At 40.5% G+C, this 18523-nt stretch overlaps 1 protein-coding gene across 2 annotated transcripts in view; it reads right to left on the reverse strand.

Moving 5' to 3' along the window:
- Nucleotides 1–18523, reverse strand: part of LOC120539124 (zinc-alpha-2-glycoprotein-like) — a 117257-nt gene that overhangs the window by 8866 nt on the left and 89868 nt on the right. Inside the window, exons 1-2 of one of the 2 annotated variants that reach the window (XM_039768917.1) lie at nucleotides 10373–10529; nucleotides 2357–2645 (exon numbers count right to left, since the gene is read on the reverse strand). In XM_039768917.1, coding sequence (XP_039624851.1) covers nucleotides 2357–2645; nucleotides 10373–10427 — 344 coding nt within the window. In that variant the 5' untranslated portion in view covers nucleotides 10428–10529. Of the gene's footprint in view, nucleotides 1–2356; nucleotides 2646–10372; nucleotides 10530–18523 lie in introns of those variants that run through there. The other variant, XM_039768918.1, reaches the window with a different exon arrangement.

The following is an 18523-nucleotide window of genomic DNA, read 5'->3' on the forward strand; positions in this document are numbered from 1 at the left end:
CAAACCCTTACTGCTCAGGATGAAGCCAGGACACTCTACATGAAGATGAAAAAACTAGAGATTTCCTTTTTGTGTAACATGTGGCACCACATACTGCAATGCTTTTACAAGACTAGCACTGCTCTGCAGGCAGTTGATTTGGATTTATGTAACGCTGTTGATCTCATTAGCTCATTGAGGAATTATGTAGCCAGCCTGCGAGATGATTTTGACAACTTTGAGAGTGGTGTAAAGAACATGTCACCAACTGTGTTCCAACACTACAAAGTGGACACACAGAGGCAGAGAAAAAAGGAAAAAACAAGCAGATGAATCCACTGAATCTGACTGTGAGCAATCAGGCTGAGACAAATTCAAAACAACAGTTTTTATCGCCGTCATAGATCGACTCGCTGCCGAACTGGATCAGAGGTATCACTCCTACAAAGACACTGAGCAGACGTTAGGATTTTTGAACAATATTCCCTCCATCTCTGTAGAAGATCTTCAAACTAAAGTGACTTATCTTCAGAAGAAATATACGGGTGATCTGGAGGAAGATTTTGTGGATGAAATTGGACAATTCTGAGAATTTATTAAAGAAAACATCTCAGCAAGGTCACTGCTGCAACTTATACGAGGAAAAAAATTACAGTCAGTTTTTCCAAATGTTGATATAGCACACCAGATATTTATGACTTTGCCTGTAACGAATGCAAGCGGGAGCATTCATTTTAAAACTGTGACTATTCAAAACGGACTGAGATCCACAATGGGCCATAAGCAGACTGAATCGCCTGTCTCTGCTGTAAATTGAAAGTGATATTTTGCAAACTGGATGTTACCAGCCTCATCAAGGAAAACAAGGAAGAAAATCTTCTAAAGGTAGGAAAATGTATATTTGCAGTGTGATTGTGATGCTGTTGTGTTATTACTTTGTGTTACTGTATTGTATTTTTATGGGTCTTGTTTTATTTGATATGTGTGATTTTGCCTCAGTAATATAGTTTGGCCTTTATACTACTGCCATTGTTGCATCTGTTGGTTTAGAAAGCTAAAAGCGGTTATTAACTTGCAAATCCACTTTTAATGCCTTTTATCTGTGGAGTTGCTATTTATGCTAAAGGCTGTCAAGGTATTTCTGCGGATGTTTGTTGATGCTAGTGCACCCGAGTGGGTGCATTTCGCTATGTAATATTTCCAGCATGCTATTACACGTGGCATTAAATCTTTTTTTTTTTGGTAAAGCATTATGAGAAAGTGGGGCTGTCTATATCCTCTGCAATGGGGGCCCACACAAAGAGTAGCCTAGGGGCCCATGACCACCTTAGTCTGCCTCTGCTCAGCTGAACAACAGCTAAAGGAGTTACGGTTAATTGCTAAAATGTGAGATGAATCTGACTGTTGTGATAAAGGCGCTATATTGCGTCTGACCCGGCACAGACTGACCCAGAGGCACGTGTAAAAATACAACACAGACTTTATTTTTCTTCAGCTGGAGGGCACGTCTTCCCCATAATCCCTCCAGCCACAACACAGTCCCAAAAGCACTTGATCTCAACAACACAACTCTCCACCTTGGCACCACCACTCCTCCCAGGCAACCTTGTCCTCTTCCTCCCGATTCTGGCTCCTGAGTGCTGGCCCTTTTTATAGCCCACTTGGAGGTGCTCCAGCTGTTTGATCACCTGTTGCTAATTAGACTTCCGGGCGGGGCTGTAGAGGTGTCCATGCTGGCTCCGGGAACCATGCAGCACCCCCTGGCGGCCACCCCAGATCGCCACAGGGTTGTGGAGAACTCCATCTGAGGCCACCAAGTGTCCCGGGGGAGATACTGAGGAGCCCATGGCTGCTCCCCCAGAACATAAGTAGAAGGGGCGTCCCGCCACACTGTTTTTGAATGCACAGCTCAGTTTCCTGGCATCCATTCCCTAAAATAACAAACTCCATGGAGAAGGTAGTCCGGCAAAGACTCTAAACAGCACCCAGTTGCTAACAGCTTTAATATCTGCTTGAGTGTGTCAAGCAGCAGTCAATTATTGTGGTAGAACTTTAAACTATTTCAGGATTCATATTTGATCTTTACACTTAGCTAATCAATTCATTTTTAGGAAAGGAAAATATGTGTGTAATTTGCTTTGCTGGGGCAAAGAAAACTTCAATAAAATGAATTAATCAGAGCCTAAAAAAAGAACAAATCCATTTTTTCAGTACTTAAATCATATTAAGAATTAATTCCTTTTAGAACATTAATTTCTCTCTCACATGTAACCATCATGAATTGACAAAAACATACAGAAGAGTACAGAATAAACATTCCTAATATTTCACATGTTGCATTTCTAAGTTTCTTGGAATATCTCTTTAAAACTCCTACCTTTTTTTATTCAAGGGTACAATGAGTTTTCTGGGCAGGCTGGAATGACTCACGTGGCAGGAGAAGAGATGTTTATCATAATCTGTCTGACTCACATTCACAGCCTTGCTGAACAGGTAGGTGTTATCATCATTCTGTAGCAGGTGTCCGCTTATTGCTGGTACAGGTTGTGCTTCATCTTTGAACCACTGTACGTCAATAGTTGCAGGGTAGAAATCATTGATCGTACAAGTGATCTCAGTGTTTTTTTCAGGCATTGGCTTCTGGAGGAGAGATACACTGAGCCTTCCTGTAGATTTAATTAATAACTTTCAGAATTACTTTGCAGAATATAGCAGATCTTAATATGCCATACTAGAAATTGAAACATTAATCGAATACTGGCAATTAATTATTCCTAATACAGTGTTTTATCTTATCTTATTCATGATATTCCAATATGTTTGATTTTACTTTGATTCATTAAGTTTCATCCTATAGGATTCATGTGTCTCTTTACAATTTCAAGAAAATTATAGGGAAAATACAGTAAGAGCATCTCTGGTTTCTAAAAGGTTATTAAGTGGACAACCATCATTTTGAAACTGCAGGACCAAAATTAAAAGCAATGACAGTCACATTGATTGAGGTGAGCTGTGCATGGCCTGTGAACATTTTTCCTGCAGAGTTTTTCTCACACACGTCATACAGTACATAGAGCAATGGCTGAGATTGTGTTTCATGTTGTGATTTACAATCCTATGTATTTTGTCTCAATGTGCATTATAAGTTATAATGGTGACAAGGTTAGAGTAACTCAAATGCCCGAACGGAGTAGCTAATTTTTAGGGAATTGGAGGCCGTATACTTAAACACTCTTGATGTTTTGCTCATGCTTTCATGAGTAAAGCTTTTAAAGCCAGAGAGTGTGACTAACCAACTATTTGTAAGTAAATTCACGAGGTCCAGATACCCAAGTGGAGAATTTAGCATAAGGAAAGGATAGCCAAGGGAGAAGGTAAGGGACTGTATTTCACCAGAGAGACACCATCAATCTGGACTTCAGAGACACCATAAATGTATCAGCCTGACGTCTAAATCAAAAAAAGCTGCCTGAAAGACAAGCTCCTCGTATAGATGCTTCCTTTGGTGCTGCTCTTTAGCTTTCATATCCATCCATCTATTATCCAACCTGCTATATCCTAACTACAGGGTCACGGGGGTCTGCTGGAGCCAATCCCAGCCAACACAAGGCGCAAGGCAGGAAACAAACTCCAGGCAGGGGGCCAGCCCACCGCAGGGTGTGCACACACACACACACCAAGCACACACTAGGGACAATTGAGAATCGCCAATGCATCTAACCTGCATGTCTTTGGACTGTGGGAGAAAACCGGAGTACCCGGAGGAAACCCACGCAGACACAGGGAGAACATGCATACTCCGCACAGGGAGGACCCTGAGAAGCGAACCTGGGTCTCCTAACTGCGAAGCAGCAGCACTACCCACTGCGCAACCCCCAGCTTTCATATGCCTGCGTAAAATAATGTTTATTATTTGAAGATGTGAAGATCTTTGACTTGAAAGAAGGGTGTATTTTTATTAGGACTTTATATAAGACTTTCTGTGTTCATTTATATTTTATTATTAATACTCTATTTTAATAAATACTGTTTTGTTTTAAAACATATAGTATAAGTATGCATTGTTTGGACATTGTGAGCTAATTAAGTAATAAAGTAGATACAGGACACCTGATGTGGGTGGATTGTCACTTTATTTCCCGAAGGGTTAGCAGACTGAAGAAGGTTGTCTCCAATAAAGAGCCCCACAGTAAAGAATAACAGAGCATTGCTCATTAAGTGGCAATAACTAAGGAATATCAGTCTTCAGTTTCTAGGAGACACACAGCGATATCTGTTAAGTCTGCTCTTGCCAAAGCTAGTGAGTCCGTATGTGAAGTACTGAGGAATGGCAGGATGTGCAGGCATGAATCATAATCAGTAATTAAGTGGATATGTGTGCGTGTGTGTGTGTGCGTGTGTACGTGTGTGTGTGTGTGTGTGTGTATCTTTATGAGCAAATCCTAAGCCTAGTCTGCATCAAAGTGGGCCAACTCAATAACAAATCTAGTAAACCCTGCTTACCCCACAATACTACTGTACAAAGATAATAGTGACAATCTATAGATTACTTCTGAAATTCCGAATCTTATAATAGTACTTGCAGCAATAGCAATTAATGGCATATTTTTCAAAAATAAAATTTTCATATCATTATTTATCAGGTTATTGTTATGCAAGTATATACCTCATACTGAGCTATAGCATCCAATTTAACCCTCCAGGTGGCAGATTCAGATGTCCTTCTATAGACGTATTGCAATGATTGATACAGAATAAGATGCTATTAACTATGTGCCCCTAGGAGAAGGAACTTTTTGAATTAACCACTTATGCATGAGGTGTCTCATTGGCAGGACAACATTCATCCATCCTCTTCCGCTTATCTGAGATTGGGTTGTGAAGGCAGCCGCTTCATCAGAGATGCCCAGACTTCCCTCTCCCCAGCCACTTCTTCTAGCTCTTCCGGGAGAATCCCAAGGCGTTCCCAGGCCAGCCGGGAGACATAGTCCCTCCAGCGTGTCCTGGGTTTTCCCCGGGGCCTCCTCCCAGGTTAAACGTGCCCGGAACACCTCACCAGGAAGGTGTGCAGGAGGAATCCTGATCAGATGCCCAAGCCACCTCATCTGACTCCTCTCGATGCGGAGGAGCAGTGGCTCTACTCTGAGCCCCTCACGGATGACTGAGCTTCTCACCCTATCTTTAAGTGAAAGCCCAGACACCCTGCGGAGGAAACTCATTTCAGCAGCTTGTATTCATGATCTTGTTCTTTCAGTCACTATCCACAGCTCATGACCATAGGTGAGGGTAGGAGCGTAGATCGACTGGTAAATTGAGAGCTTTGCCTTACGGCTCAGCTCCTTTTTCACCACGGCGGACCGATGCAGAGCCCACATCACTGCAGATGCCGCACCGATCCGCCTGTCGATCTCCCACGCTATTCTTCCCTCACTTGTGAACAAGACCCCGAAATACTTGAACTTCTCCATTTGGGGCAGGATCTCTCCAACAATCCTGAGAGGGCACTCCACCCTTTTCCGGCTAAGGACCATGGTCTCGGATTTGGAGGTAATGATTCCCATCCCAGCTACTTCACACTCGGCTGTAAACTGATCCAGAGAGATCTGAAGATCATGGCCTGATGAAGCAAACAGGACAACATCATCTGCAAAAAAGCAGTGACCCAATCCTGAGTCCACCAAACCGGCAGGACACCAACATATTTCAAAGTTGTTCGTGTATGATTCAGTAAACACACAAGTTATTCAGAAGCAAAATTTTATTTCTACATAGCCAAATGTGTCTTCTTTCAAAAAAAAAAATCATAAGATTTTATGTTGTCTGCTCTCTTTCTTTATTATAATATACAGTACAATTTGCACACATATACCATAAGGGGTTACCCCAGCTGAGTTACTCTGTTTTTATCAAATATCCCACCGACGTCAAGCCAAATGCAGTGAAATACTCATTACCATTGGGTAGCATCGTTACACACAAAATGTAAGTTAGATTCTAAGCAAAGTTTTGACTTTATTGAGAACATGTTTAATGAAGGACTCAAGGCTACAATTAATTTGTAAGTACTACTTTGTATGGCTTTGAAGCAACACCTCATACAGTTTTACAGTTTAAGTGTCATGGGTTCAATTGGCATACACAGAGGCTGCCTGCTGCACATTCTCCTTATGCTAGTTTTCTGAGCAGCGCTCTTTTAATGTCAACTTATAGTATATCAAAAAATGTTTAACTTCTTAATATAACCATAAGTAGTTGAAGTGCTGTACTCGTGCTTCTCGAACTTTCACACAAGGAAGATTGAATACTGCTGTATCACGCTGCTCACGTCCCTGTGTCGCAAAGGGATAGACAGTGCCATGCAGTATTTTCAATCCTGTTTCTAATCATGCTGGCTTCACCCTCAATTCCCCTACTAACGCCACCCCATGGGAAAAGACAAACAAGCATGATTACAAAAGGGAAATAAAATCAAACATTGGCCACAGGGTCAAAGTGGTTGAAGGGAAATGTGGTTAGAAACAGGATAAAAAGCCTCACGAGGCCGTATTGCTCCACACAGTGGATGGTAAAGGTGGGGGTCAGATTAGACCATAAACAAGACTCATATGCTCACAAGCTGGCGACAGCCTCCTGAGACTCTAAAGTGCCTGACAAATACTGGTTTAGATGTATATGTCTGTATGACTAGCTCTGCACTCAGGGCTGTCAAGAAAGGCATTGTAGTCACTAATGTAACCCAACACTGAAAGATGCTGGTGTGAAAATGTATTGTAATAGGTTCATACCTGGCCCGGGACACCTGTGTAATGGAAGGACCAGGGGAAGGAGCTGGCACAGGGCAATGCCTCTCCCGGGACGACAGAGATCACCCCCCACCCCGGCTTGCTACAATGCTACAGGTTTGGAGCACCAGAGGAAGGGAGACTAAGCTTGCCAGGAGGAGTTGAGGGGGATTGGACAGAAACAGAGGAAAGAAAAGAAAAGAAAGTATTATGCTTGTGCTTTGGAACTGTGTTTACTAGTGGGAAATGGGAAAGAAAAACTAAAAGCAGGTGTGTAGAACTTATGTCCTGCGTCTGTCTGTGTTGGGTCTGGACAGCAGGAGCATCCTCTGAACGCCACATTATGCATGTACTTAGTTTATTCCAGATGTGAAATGCAAGAAAAAAGCAAGCACAACAAATAATAAATAAATAAATAACACATTGAACTTCTGTAAGGCAACTGCAACAAAAGACCGAACTGCAGCACAAAAAACCCAACCTAGTGTATAAAATGTAAGGTTCCTCTGTGTCTAATGGTAAACAAAATTGTTTCAAGGACTGGTATGAAAAATAATTTTGAAATTAAAGTTTGGGATCAGTACATAATTATACATACATAGTTGCAAATTGGGCAGTAAAGTGACGCAGTGGGTAGCGCTACTGCCTCGCAGTTAGGAGATGCGGGTTCGCTTCCCGGGTCCTCCCTGCGTGGAGTTTGCATGTTCTTCCTGTGTCTGCGTGGGTTTCCTCTGGGTGCTCCGGTTTCCTCCCACAGTCCAAAGACATGCAGTTTAGGTGTTTAGGTGATTCTAAATTGTCCCTAGTGTGTGCTTGGTGTGTGTGTCTGCCCTGCGGTGGGCTGGCACCCTGCCTGGAGTTTGTTTCCTGCCTTGCTCCCTGTGTTGGCTGGGATTGGCTCCAGCAGACCCCGTGACCCTGTAGTTAGGATATAGCGGGTTGGATACTGGATGGATGGATAGTTGCAAATTACTTACTGCTTCAGAGTGGTTTGTATGCAGTAAGTACATTTCTCTCAATTATAATAAAACAATTCTGAGACAAGGTGATACTCTTTAGCCTGGGAAGAGACGTGACTTTCTCAGAGATAATTTAAAGACCCGCAAGACAAGACTTTATGCAGAGAGATTTGGAAAAGTCCTGCCCACATCTCAAACATTTACAACCTCTAACACAGTTCAATAATTTCTCATTCATGTGAATGCTATTGTCAGACACAGTTCATGTAGAGAGAAAGAAACAATATTCACTCATGGGCAGGTATACGTTGACGTAATTCTAAACACGGCATCAAAATTCAACATGATACTGACTAAAAGGTAATTTCAAATATTGTTTTTACTGAAGTGTCATAGTAAAACTGTAAATTTAAAAAGAATTTGAGTGTGAATTTCAAACCCAAAAAGAACAAAAACGTTAAACGCAACCAATACCTCTAATGCAACCTGAAACATAAATGCAGAGCAGGTTAGAGATTATGAAAGTACTAAAATTCAAAAGTCTCAAAAAACTGATAGTAAAGATGGCAATAGCGCTAACAAACGGAAATTATTACTCAGTGAAATTACAGAAAAGAGATCGAATATATGGACATAGGTGATATGACAGTGGGGCAGCATGGTGGCGCAGTGGTAGCACTGCTGCCTCAGAGTTAGGAGACCTGGGTTCACTTCCCGGGTCCTCCCTGCGTGGAGTTTGCATGTTCTCCCTGTGTCTGCGTGGGTTTTCTTCCACAGTCCAAAGACATGCAGGTTAAGTGTATTGGCATTCCTAAATTGTGCTTGGTGTGTGTGTCCTGCTGTGGATTGGCACCCTGCCCGGGATTTGTTCCCGCCTTGTGTCCTGTGTTGGCTGGGATTGGCTCCAGTAGACCCCCGTGACCCTGTGTTAGGATGTAGTGGGTTGGAAATGACTGACTGATATGACAGAAGTATGTAGATATTGTTTGGCTTTAAACTTTAAGTCGGAGACTTGTAGATCATCTAATTTGTGTTGCCATCAGGGAAAAGTAGTGTTTCTTCCCAATGTAGAGGCCTAAATGCGAGAATTAAAAGATTTGTTGCTTGGCGAAAGTGAAATCCACATATGCGAGCGGCAGAGACACGAAGTTGGCTAGCGAAGCGAACAGGGGGCGAAGCCCCCTAGTTTTACTAAAAAATAACAAAATATATTAAACTGCAACTGTAATATTTATTTAGTTGATATTGGTGTAAACAAATGTTTTTAATCATATACAAACTTTCTTCTGAAATTTTTGGAGTGGTATACTTGCCATTCTTCAGCCATTTGCAGCTTCTTTATTACAATAAATGAGTAATAGCCGTGTATTTTTGGGTATGTAATTTAGGTGCAATTATGCCACATACCCCTTAGTGCAAAAGTGTTTAAATATGTAAGGTTAAGAATGTAAACTCAGGTGCTTTCCTGAACAAGACTCCCCAGGTGGATGGATGGACATCTCTGAAGAAGGAGAGGAAGATTCCTTACCCAGATGGGAAGCCCAGGCAGATGGACTGGTGTCCAGACCGGATATATTTGGAGTACCTTCCATGACTGGGATAAAGGAGGACAGGAAAGGACTGTTGCTGGGAGCAGTTTATTCCCCAAGGACACTAGACAGAAGCAGCCGTGCATATCGGTGCCTGGTCAGAAACCAGTACGGTATGCTGGTAATTGTAGTCCGGTAACGCAGCCCTGCTGAAGTCCATTGGTGTGTCATGAGGGTGCTGCGGGGAGTTACACTCCCTGCTATTGGGAACTTCCATGTGACCCGGAAGTGCTTCAAACAAGCTAAAGCCCTTGCACTGAAAGGGTCCTCAATAAAATGTGACTGGAGGAGAGCAGTGTGGTAGAGAGAGGAGAGAAGAAAAGAGAAAGAGGTACAAATTTGTGTAATAAACCCCCCTTTAATTTTAACCCAAGATTGTTTTGTGTGATCCTGTTTGGGGTTTGGGTGTCAAAGACGCCCTCTAGCATTCACGGCCTATATTCAATAACAAAGCTTTTTAATTAGTTGCCAGATGACAAAGAAACTGGCAATAGCAATGAAAAATAAATTATACATACAATTTATTGGTTACATACATATTAATTATATGCATTTTGATTAAATACTGTATAATCATACAATTCAATGACGAGAATCACAAAATAGTCAATGGGAGCCTTGTGCTTGCACTTTGCTCAATAGTTTTTCAATATTAGGCTTTATAGAAATTAAAGACAGTCTCAAAGCTTTTTGTAATTGCAAATATTTTTTTTTTGTTTTTATAGCACTAGGAGCAGAAAACACAGTTCTAAACAAGTATATTGAGTGAAAAGAAAGGAGTACTTTAAACAGTATGTTCAATAAAGTTACGTCACTTTGCCTGAATAGGCTTTCTTTAACTATTATTATTACTTACTGTAGATGAATACCAAATCACATTATAGCAGCAAACAATGCAGGAATTTGAAAAATTTCAAATTGTTCCTAAACTTTTTCTTGCATTGAGGATATTTAATAAAAATAAGATCCCTGTTAACATTTTGACACTGTAATAAATAATGAAAGATAAAAACTTGCAAGTAATTTCAAGTGATAAAAAAATCTTAGTGAATTTAAAACTTACCAGCAAAACATATTTGTAACCCACAGATTATTCCAAGTACTTTAAGCCAAAACATATCTGAAAATTATAGTAAAAAACTTCTAAAGTTCTGAAGATATAAAGCAACAAACAGTGGAGAATATCACATATGATAGTCCGCTTCCACAGTCAGCTTGTGCTTCAAGTGCCTTAGTTCCTCACCGAGCCAGTTTGATATGGGCAGGGACACAAATAAACTTTAATTATGACTTGACGTTATTCATTTCTAATGGTGACAGACACACAGAGGGAGATTCCTTAAGACTGCATATCAAGAATATCTAAAGGTCTTCTTTGTGAACATTCAATGCAGTGTTAAATAAAACAAACATTTTCTCAAGCCAAGCTCTGATGTTTTATTTAGTTTTAGTTCATTCTTCTGATTTATGTCTTTCTAGACACCTTACCTGTGTTTGCTTTCCATCGTTACTTCTTTATAAACTTAACCCTTGACAGTAAGTTTCTCATGTGCACTTCCTCTGTAGTTACTCAGTTATTACTAATATTATGTGTATTTTGTCATTATTAATGTATAGTTAGTGTGTACATCAAATACTTGTACAGTACAGGTAAGTAGACAATCAAGTACAGAACAGGAATAAGAAATGAGTCGTCACCTAACGCCTTACATAAGTTACACAGTATTTTCACAGTAATCACACAGACGTACACTGCAGATATGCAGATGTAATTACTGTGTACATTGTAGCTGGGAAAATGAGGACACGGGACAAAGTCAGATGCTTGGGGTGCCACATGGGCAAAAATAAAATTAAAAGGAAATTATGTGCCAACGCGTCTTCATAACAGTCTCTCTTGTCTTCTCTGGAACATCAGTACATGAGTTTTATGGGTTAGTTCAGCACAGAAGTAAGGTCAATATCGTAATGAAACACCACCTACCGGGAGCGATCTCCTTTTATATCATGTGGACTAGACGGGACACGGCTTACTTCACTTCAGTACCCTTAAGGGATGGTTTCTTAAGTCTGAGAAAGAGAAAGGAGACAATGCTATTAGTGATAGGTAGCACCCTCTCTCGTCCCAGGGTGGTACCACTTACTTCAACTGAACCTGGAACCTGGACAACATGTACTGTGCAAGCAGACACCAAATGAAAAAAAAAGGTTTTCCAGGTGCTTTTCACATAAAAAACAGACGTTATTAGAAAAATGACTTCATTTTGTCACAGCCATGCCAACAAAAGGCTTATTTTAATAAACTATATTTCATGGTGCTAATGTGTGCCATTTTGAACATTGATGCAATGAAACTTATGTTACTAATAATACCCAGCTGTGTCATATGGGTTGGAGACGGTGGCACTGACCAGAAAGCAGGAGACAGAGCTGGAGGTAACGGAGTTAAAGATGTTAAGATTTGCATTGGGGGTGACGAGGATGGACAGGGTTAGGAATGAGTACATTAGAGGGTCAGCTCAAGTTGGTCAGTTGGGAGACAAAGTCAGAGAGGCGAGATTGTGTTGGTTTGGACATGTGCAGAGGAGAGATGCTGGGTATATTGGGAGAAGGATGCTAAGGATAGAGCTGCCAGGGAAGAGGAAAAGAGGAAGGCCTAAGAGGAGGTTTATGGATGTGGTGAGAGAGGACATGCAGGTGGTGGGTGTAACAGAACAAAATACAGAGGACAGGAAGATAAGAAAGAAAATGATCTGTTGTGGTGACCTCTAAAAGGGGCAGCCGAAAGAAGAAGACTGTTGATGTAAAAAACATACGGAGGTGATGCAGAGCAGGTAAATCAGGAATTAGATTTGCAAACCCTAATGTACCAAACATTTATGAATCCGAGGGTGTAACCTTATTACAGAAAATTCTCAAAGTTGTAAATTTAAATTCCAGAGCCATGCTCATGAACTGCAGTGAGTTGTTAGTGTGTTTGTAGACCAACACTAGATGGCGGTACTGTATGAGTAAATGCATCATTTGAACAATACGTCTGTTTGTATGTTGTAATGAACTGGGAGGAAGCTGTAATATCACATGCAAGCCACACATATTCACTGTCCTGTTAACAGCAGCTTGTTACAGTTTCCAACCCCATAAAGTGCCCCAGATTTTCTGTCTATCAAATCCAGCGTATGGTCATTAAGTAAGTCAGTCATTCTCCAGCCATCTATATCCTAACACAGAGTCACGGGGGTGTGCTGGAGCGCAAGCAGGAACAAATCCCTGGCAGAGTGCCAACCCACTGCAGGGCACACACACACACACACGGGACAATTTAGGGTCGCCAATGCACCTAACCTGCATGTCTTTGGGCTATGGGAGGAAACCGGAGCATAAGGAGGATATCCACACAGACACAGGGAGAACATGCAAACTCCACCCAGGGGGGACCCGGGAAGTGAACCTGGGTCTCCTTACCACAAGGCAGCAGTGCTACCACTGTGCCACCGTGAAGCCAAGCACATGGTGACCAAGATAATTATCACAAAACTGTAGGCATCTGTGAGAATGCACACCAATGTCCATACTATAGCAGCTTCAAATAATCTCATGGACTGTGGTCTTTTGGAGCTACCTGTTGGCCATCAGAGGCTTCATGGATTACATCACAGTAACTACCACCACTCATGTACAGGTAACCCTATCATCATTGGACCACATAGTCAAGTCAAGAAGTCTAGTGATCAGGGTGTAATTACCACCAAGTTCAAGCTGCAGCCACAGGGTGAAGATATTCCAGCTATTAAAGGCAACCCTATCAAATGGCTAGGGAAATAACCTACAAGACCTTCTTGGGTAACAAACTGAGAAGCAAGCAGAGAATTTTTTGAGGAAAACTGAACTTCACTGGAATGCCAGACTTGTCAGCCTATGACGTTATCAATACAGATTTCTATCTAGAAATATGTGAGTAAGTAGAATTATGTGGCTCCTGACAGTGTACGAAGTCCCGACTACAGTGGTAGATGAACTAGAGAAGAAGATCAACAAACACCTTTTATAGCTGCCTTGAAATCCCTCCAAGCTTCATACAAAGGGGGACACAAAAATAATGAGAATTTTTTTCTGGAGGCTGAAGGGGCGTTAGTTCTGACGTTTACCAGCTAGGTGCGTGTACTAGACTGCCCTCTGCATCATTTGGCCAATCGGCATCCTTGGAGAAAGGTCTGTAAGGTCATTATAATTTTTTTATTGAGCCTCTGTTACTGTCTTTGTCAATTTTGTGATGACAGACTTTAAAGAATAAAGTGTTTGCATCAAGTTTTGTTTCCTTTTGGGGTAAACAGCAACAGAAGCTGCTTCTAGAGGCTTTCAAAGAAGAAGCTTTGAACCAGTCAATGGTTTTTACCTTAAAATGCTTCAGAAATTGAATGATGCAGTGTTGAGAAAATGACCCAAATTGCGGAGATCAGGCGAGTGGCTTCTGCATCTCGATAACACTCCCACCCACACAGTATTGTTTCTCATGAAAAACAAGATGGCAACAGTTTCCATACCCACTCAACCCAACCTGCTCCCCCACCTTCTTCCCAGACCTTGCACCCTGTGATTTTTTCTAATTTCCAAAAATGAAGAGGGACCATAAAGGAAAGCGTTTCCAGGATGTAGAGGAGGTCAAGAAGCAAACAACAGGAACACTGAAGGCTATCACTTTGCATCATTTTCAGAACAGTTTTGAACAATGGAAAATGTGGTGGGAAAAGTGTATTGTGTCTCAGGGAGAGTTTTTTAAGGGTGATTAAATTTTGGAAATGTTCAGAGAAATATATGATTTATTTTTTTTAATTCTCATTATTTTTGGGTCCCCCATCGTATCTGTTGGTGTCTACATAAAGGTCAGATCAGCTGCAGCTTCCCTTGTTGTCTGTTAGTGTGGATATCAAAGTAACAGAATTTAGGTTAGTCACGGCCTAGGAGTGAAAGAGTTTGAGAAGCCAGTGGTATGACAAGATCAGGACGCATTGGGACGCTGGTGCTGCTCACAGGCATCATTGTTAACATATGCACTAAAAGACAGGGACTGAGATCAACTCACTTTCATCAGAGGGGTATATTAAATATAAGATAAAGGAGTGAAATGATCCAAGATCAGATGAGGAAGAGAGGAGGTGAGCAAGAACCATCTGGTCAGGGCTGCAAGGAGCCTGGACAATGTGGGACCCTCCAATAAAAAGATCAAGGTTGGGACCTTTTTGTATAATATTTCCTGTTGCAGGCAGCCTATGATAGCCTCCCGACCTTAGTGAAGTTGCACAAGTAGGGTAGGAAGAAGGCTCTATGACGCAAGCTGTGTAGTGGGTGGGGAGTTACGGCAGAAATAATTCTACGTTGCAAAATGGCATTAAAACTGGAGAGATAGAGGAAATACCATGACAAAGTCTCAGACATTATGGGCCCCTAGCATTTCTTAGTGGAGCTGACAATAACTTTGAAGGAAGACTACCATACGCCAGCAGAGAGATAACACAGCAAGTACCAAGAATTTGTGCATAACTACAAACATAAAGGCTAGCCGGCATGACTGTTCAAGGTGAAAATGGGATGCAGAGGATTCCCTGTTCCGTCGGTGTAGAATCTTCTGTCAGCAATATGACCTAGGGGCAGAAAGAAGAATATCAGTCCAAAGGCTGGGGGATGCAACAGAAAAGGGCTTCTTGTTGGTTAAGATTAAGGAGAGAGGAGGCATGATGGACGGCAGAAGCTGATGGGCAGTGATTTGGTGTGGTGGTTGAAGGTTGAAACATCTGAGGAAAGCTGCAAACTGCCTGATGATATCAGCTTCTGGCCAAGGCAGCAGTTATCAAAACACGAGTGTGGTTGAGTGCAATAGACGGTGTATGTGAAAGCATATCATTCACATACAAGTAGTTTATATAATCGCAGAGATCCAAAATCCTTGATCACCAGTGCCCAACAATTACAAAGAGTTGCCATTTGCATTAGAGTGTGATGTGCATAAATTACTGGGTTTTGTTTTACATTTACTTTTGGGGCCTATTCTACATAACATGGGTATTGCCTTAGAATCTCCAGCTGTGGACATCAGTGAGAGTGTCAACTCCAGCAAAGTGAAAGATGTCACTGATATTCACATCATACCCTGCAAATACATTTTGCAAGAAAACTCTATCATCTACGTTAGGTGTATAGATATTAATCAAAATCTTTTTAGTAGATAAATTGCCCGTCACCATGACATATCACCCTTCACAATCAGACTCCCATACCCACCTCTGGTTTCCTTGTATAACTAGAGTAAAAAATTTGGCCAGACTACTCTCTTTGCAACCAAAACTGGTCCTTGCTTAATAAGTAAGTCTGTAAAAATACTATATTGGCATTTAGACTTGTTAAGTATGAGAGTACTTTCTTTCTCTTTAATTCATGATTGAGACCCTTGACATTCCAGCTCACAAAGTTTCGTATTTGGTTATGGAAATATTTTGTTGACATGTTGTAGTTTTAGGTTAACGAAGTACATTGTGCATAGGATAGATTTGACATAGATTTGATGTTATTGCCCAGTGATACTCTATGAAGTGCAAGGGATTTTTACCATTTTATAGGCAAATAAGTTTATGGAAGATTTGCACATTGAATCTCATTGTACCATACAAAAACAATAAAGAAATTCAGTTCAATGCAATAGAAGACAGTCTGTTTTTACAGATGATGATGACTGGCTTCTAAGTTGATTTAGATTTCCAGGCCTTATCCGATGCTGCCTTGTCAGGTCCTGGCAAGTCTCTATCTTCACCCATCTGGTCCAGATGATTCTCTGGGAGGCCTTACCATGAACTTGAGGCTGGTTTTGACTTTGATGGAGATTTTGCTGCCTTATCCTTTCCCATTTCCTTCTGAGCCGTTTGTTTGCTAGTCATGTTTATTTGTACTTGTATACAGTATACTATTATTAAATCCCCTTGGCATGAAAAAAGTTTAAAAAAACACCACTGATAACGGAGCTCCCCCCTACATGTCCATCTTCCACAAGGGGTAAATATTACAAGTAAATATAAAGCTTTTTCAACAAAATTTTGCAATATGCATGGAAACAATAAAACAAGGCATGACTAGATGGACTACCCTCTACTTTACATTAACAGGGAGAATCAACATTGTTAAGAAGACCATCCTTCCCAAGCTCCTCTTCCAATATCAATGCATCCCCATATATAGTTCATTAGCTAATCATTTTTTAAAAATTAGACTCAATCATAACTTAATTTATTTAGAATTCAAAACACCTACACATCCAATGGGCGACTGTACAACAATCTAAAGCAGAGAGGGGCATGGCACTACCCAACTATCAATTTTATTACTGGGAGGCAAATATACATGCTATAAAAGCCTGGACATTGACAGAAATTGATTAATTCGCACAAGCTTGGTCTGCAATAGAAATAAAATCCAGCAGTACCTATTTATATTCTCTTCTCTCTGCCCCGGTTAAAACAAACTACTGTGATTACACTAAAAATCCAATTACCCTTCATTCTCTCAGAATATAAAACCAATGTAGAAAGCACTTTAAGACAGAAAAGCTTATATCTGTTGCACCTCTACATAACAGCCTCCTTTTTCCACATCTCAAACATATACTGTACACTATTCAATATCTCTCTATTATAAAAGAAAATCTTGAGACAAGACGAGACTATTGCAAAGACATTTTTTCAAGTGGGTCCCGCCCTCCTCTCAACCATTTCCGGTTACAGGCCCACGCCCACGGTCCTCTCACGTCTCAGTCATGTGAATGCTTTTGTCAGATACAGTTACTGCGCTCTCAGCTCTTATAAATGTTTACGTTTTACTCACTTTAAGTTCCCAATAAAAGAAGACTTATTATGTCCAAATCTTATTTAAGTATTTTATCCCGAAGGGTTATCAACTGAAGAAATTAATACACGGGCAATCCTAGCACAGAGAAACTATGAAGTCAAAAGAATTAACGCAAAAATTGTCGATTGGTTACACAGGAAATTGATTAAATGCGTATCAATAAACTATGTGGAAAAATGGGCAATGCAATTAGACAAGACTAGTTACATTGAAAATAGGTCAAACAATTCTAACATGTAAAATTTTAACAGGCCACAAGAAAGGTAATGTAGTACACATTCTGCGAATAACATTAGACACCAAAGGAGATCTTAATATGCCATTCATATTAAAACATTTACAGTTTCCCGTTAGAATAGATTTTGTTATGACAATTAACAGATCACAGAGACAAACATTAGAAAAAGTCAGTTTATTTATTAGAGAGAAAGAAAAGGAATTAAAATTCAATGTGATATTGAAGAAAAGTTCATTCCAAATATTGTTTTTACTGAAGTTTTACAGTAAATGTGTAAGTATTTGCATATTAATTTCAAAGCCAAACAGAATGAAAACGTATAACTCAACGAATACCTCTAATGCAACATAAAACATCATTTTCTTTCAATTCATCCTGTTTCACCATTTTTTACTATGGTTAATTACTCACTGTAATGTAAAAAAGTTAGTTCTATTATGCATATGTAACAATTCCAAAGAAAATAATCTATTTAAATTGTACTTCCGCTTCCTCATACACGAGCCGCAAAGTGGCTAGCTCATAGTGTCCGCCCATGGGTTGGCGAGCAAAGCGAGCAGGGGGCAGAGCCCCCTTGTCTTGAAAATGTCCAGGATTAATACACTTAGAGACCTGAACATAAATAATGTCTTTGCATCCTATGGACAATTCCTCTACTACTTGCAAGGTAGAAACTTTGTTAAACGGAACCTGTTCAATTTTCTTTACCTTCCATCGTGTTCTATTCCAGAAGAATTATTGGTCTGTCTTGAAGACTCAGATTGCATTTCTACAATTTATAGTCCCCAGAGTACATCGGGGGAAAGGATCTGTCACTTAATATTTCAGAAAGGGAGTGGAAGGCAGTCATGCATAGAATACGGCTAAAATAATAGAGACTTATTTTTGTTTAGCTTAGTGAGTTTTTACCCACATGGATATCCTGAAAAAGATTCAGGTTTGTTTTCTGAATTCAGTGTATCACAAATGCTCCAAAAAATACATAAAACAACAAGAACATAACTCAATAGAAAGACAACAGAATTATACATTGTCACACACGTACGTTTAGGAGATAGCTAAAGGGCCTGGGGAACTGTAATA

Source organism: Polypterus senegalus, chromosome 11 (genome assembly GCF_016835505.1).
Source record: "Polypterus senegalus isolate Bchr_013 chromosome 11, ASM1683550v1, whole genome shotgun sequence".
Taxonomy (NCBI): domain Eukaryota; kingdom Metazoa; phylum Chordata; class Cladistia; order Polypteriformes; family Polypteridae; genus Polypterus; species Polypterus senegalus.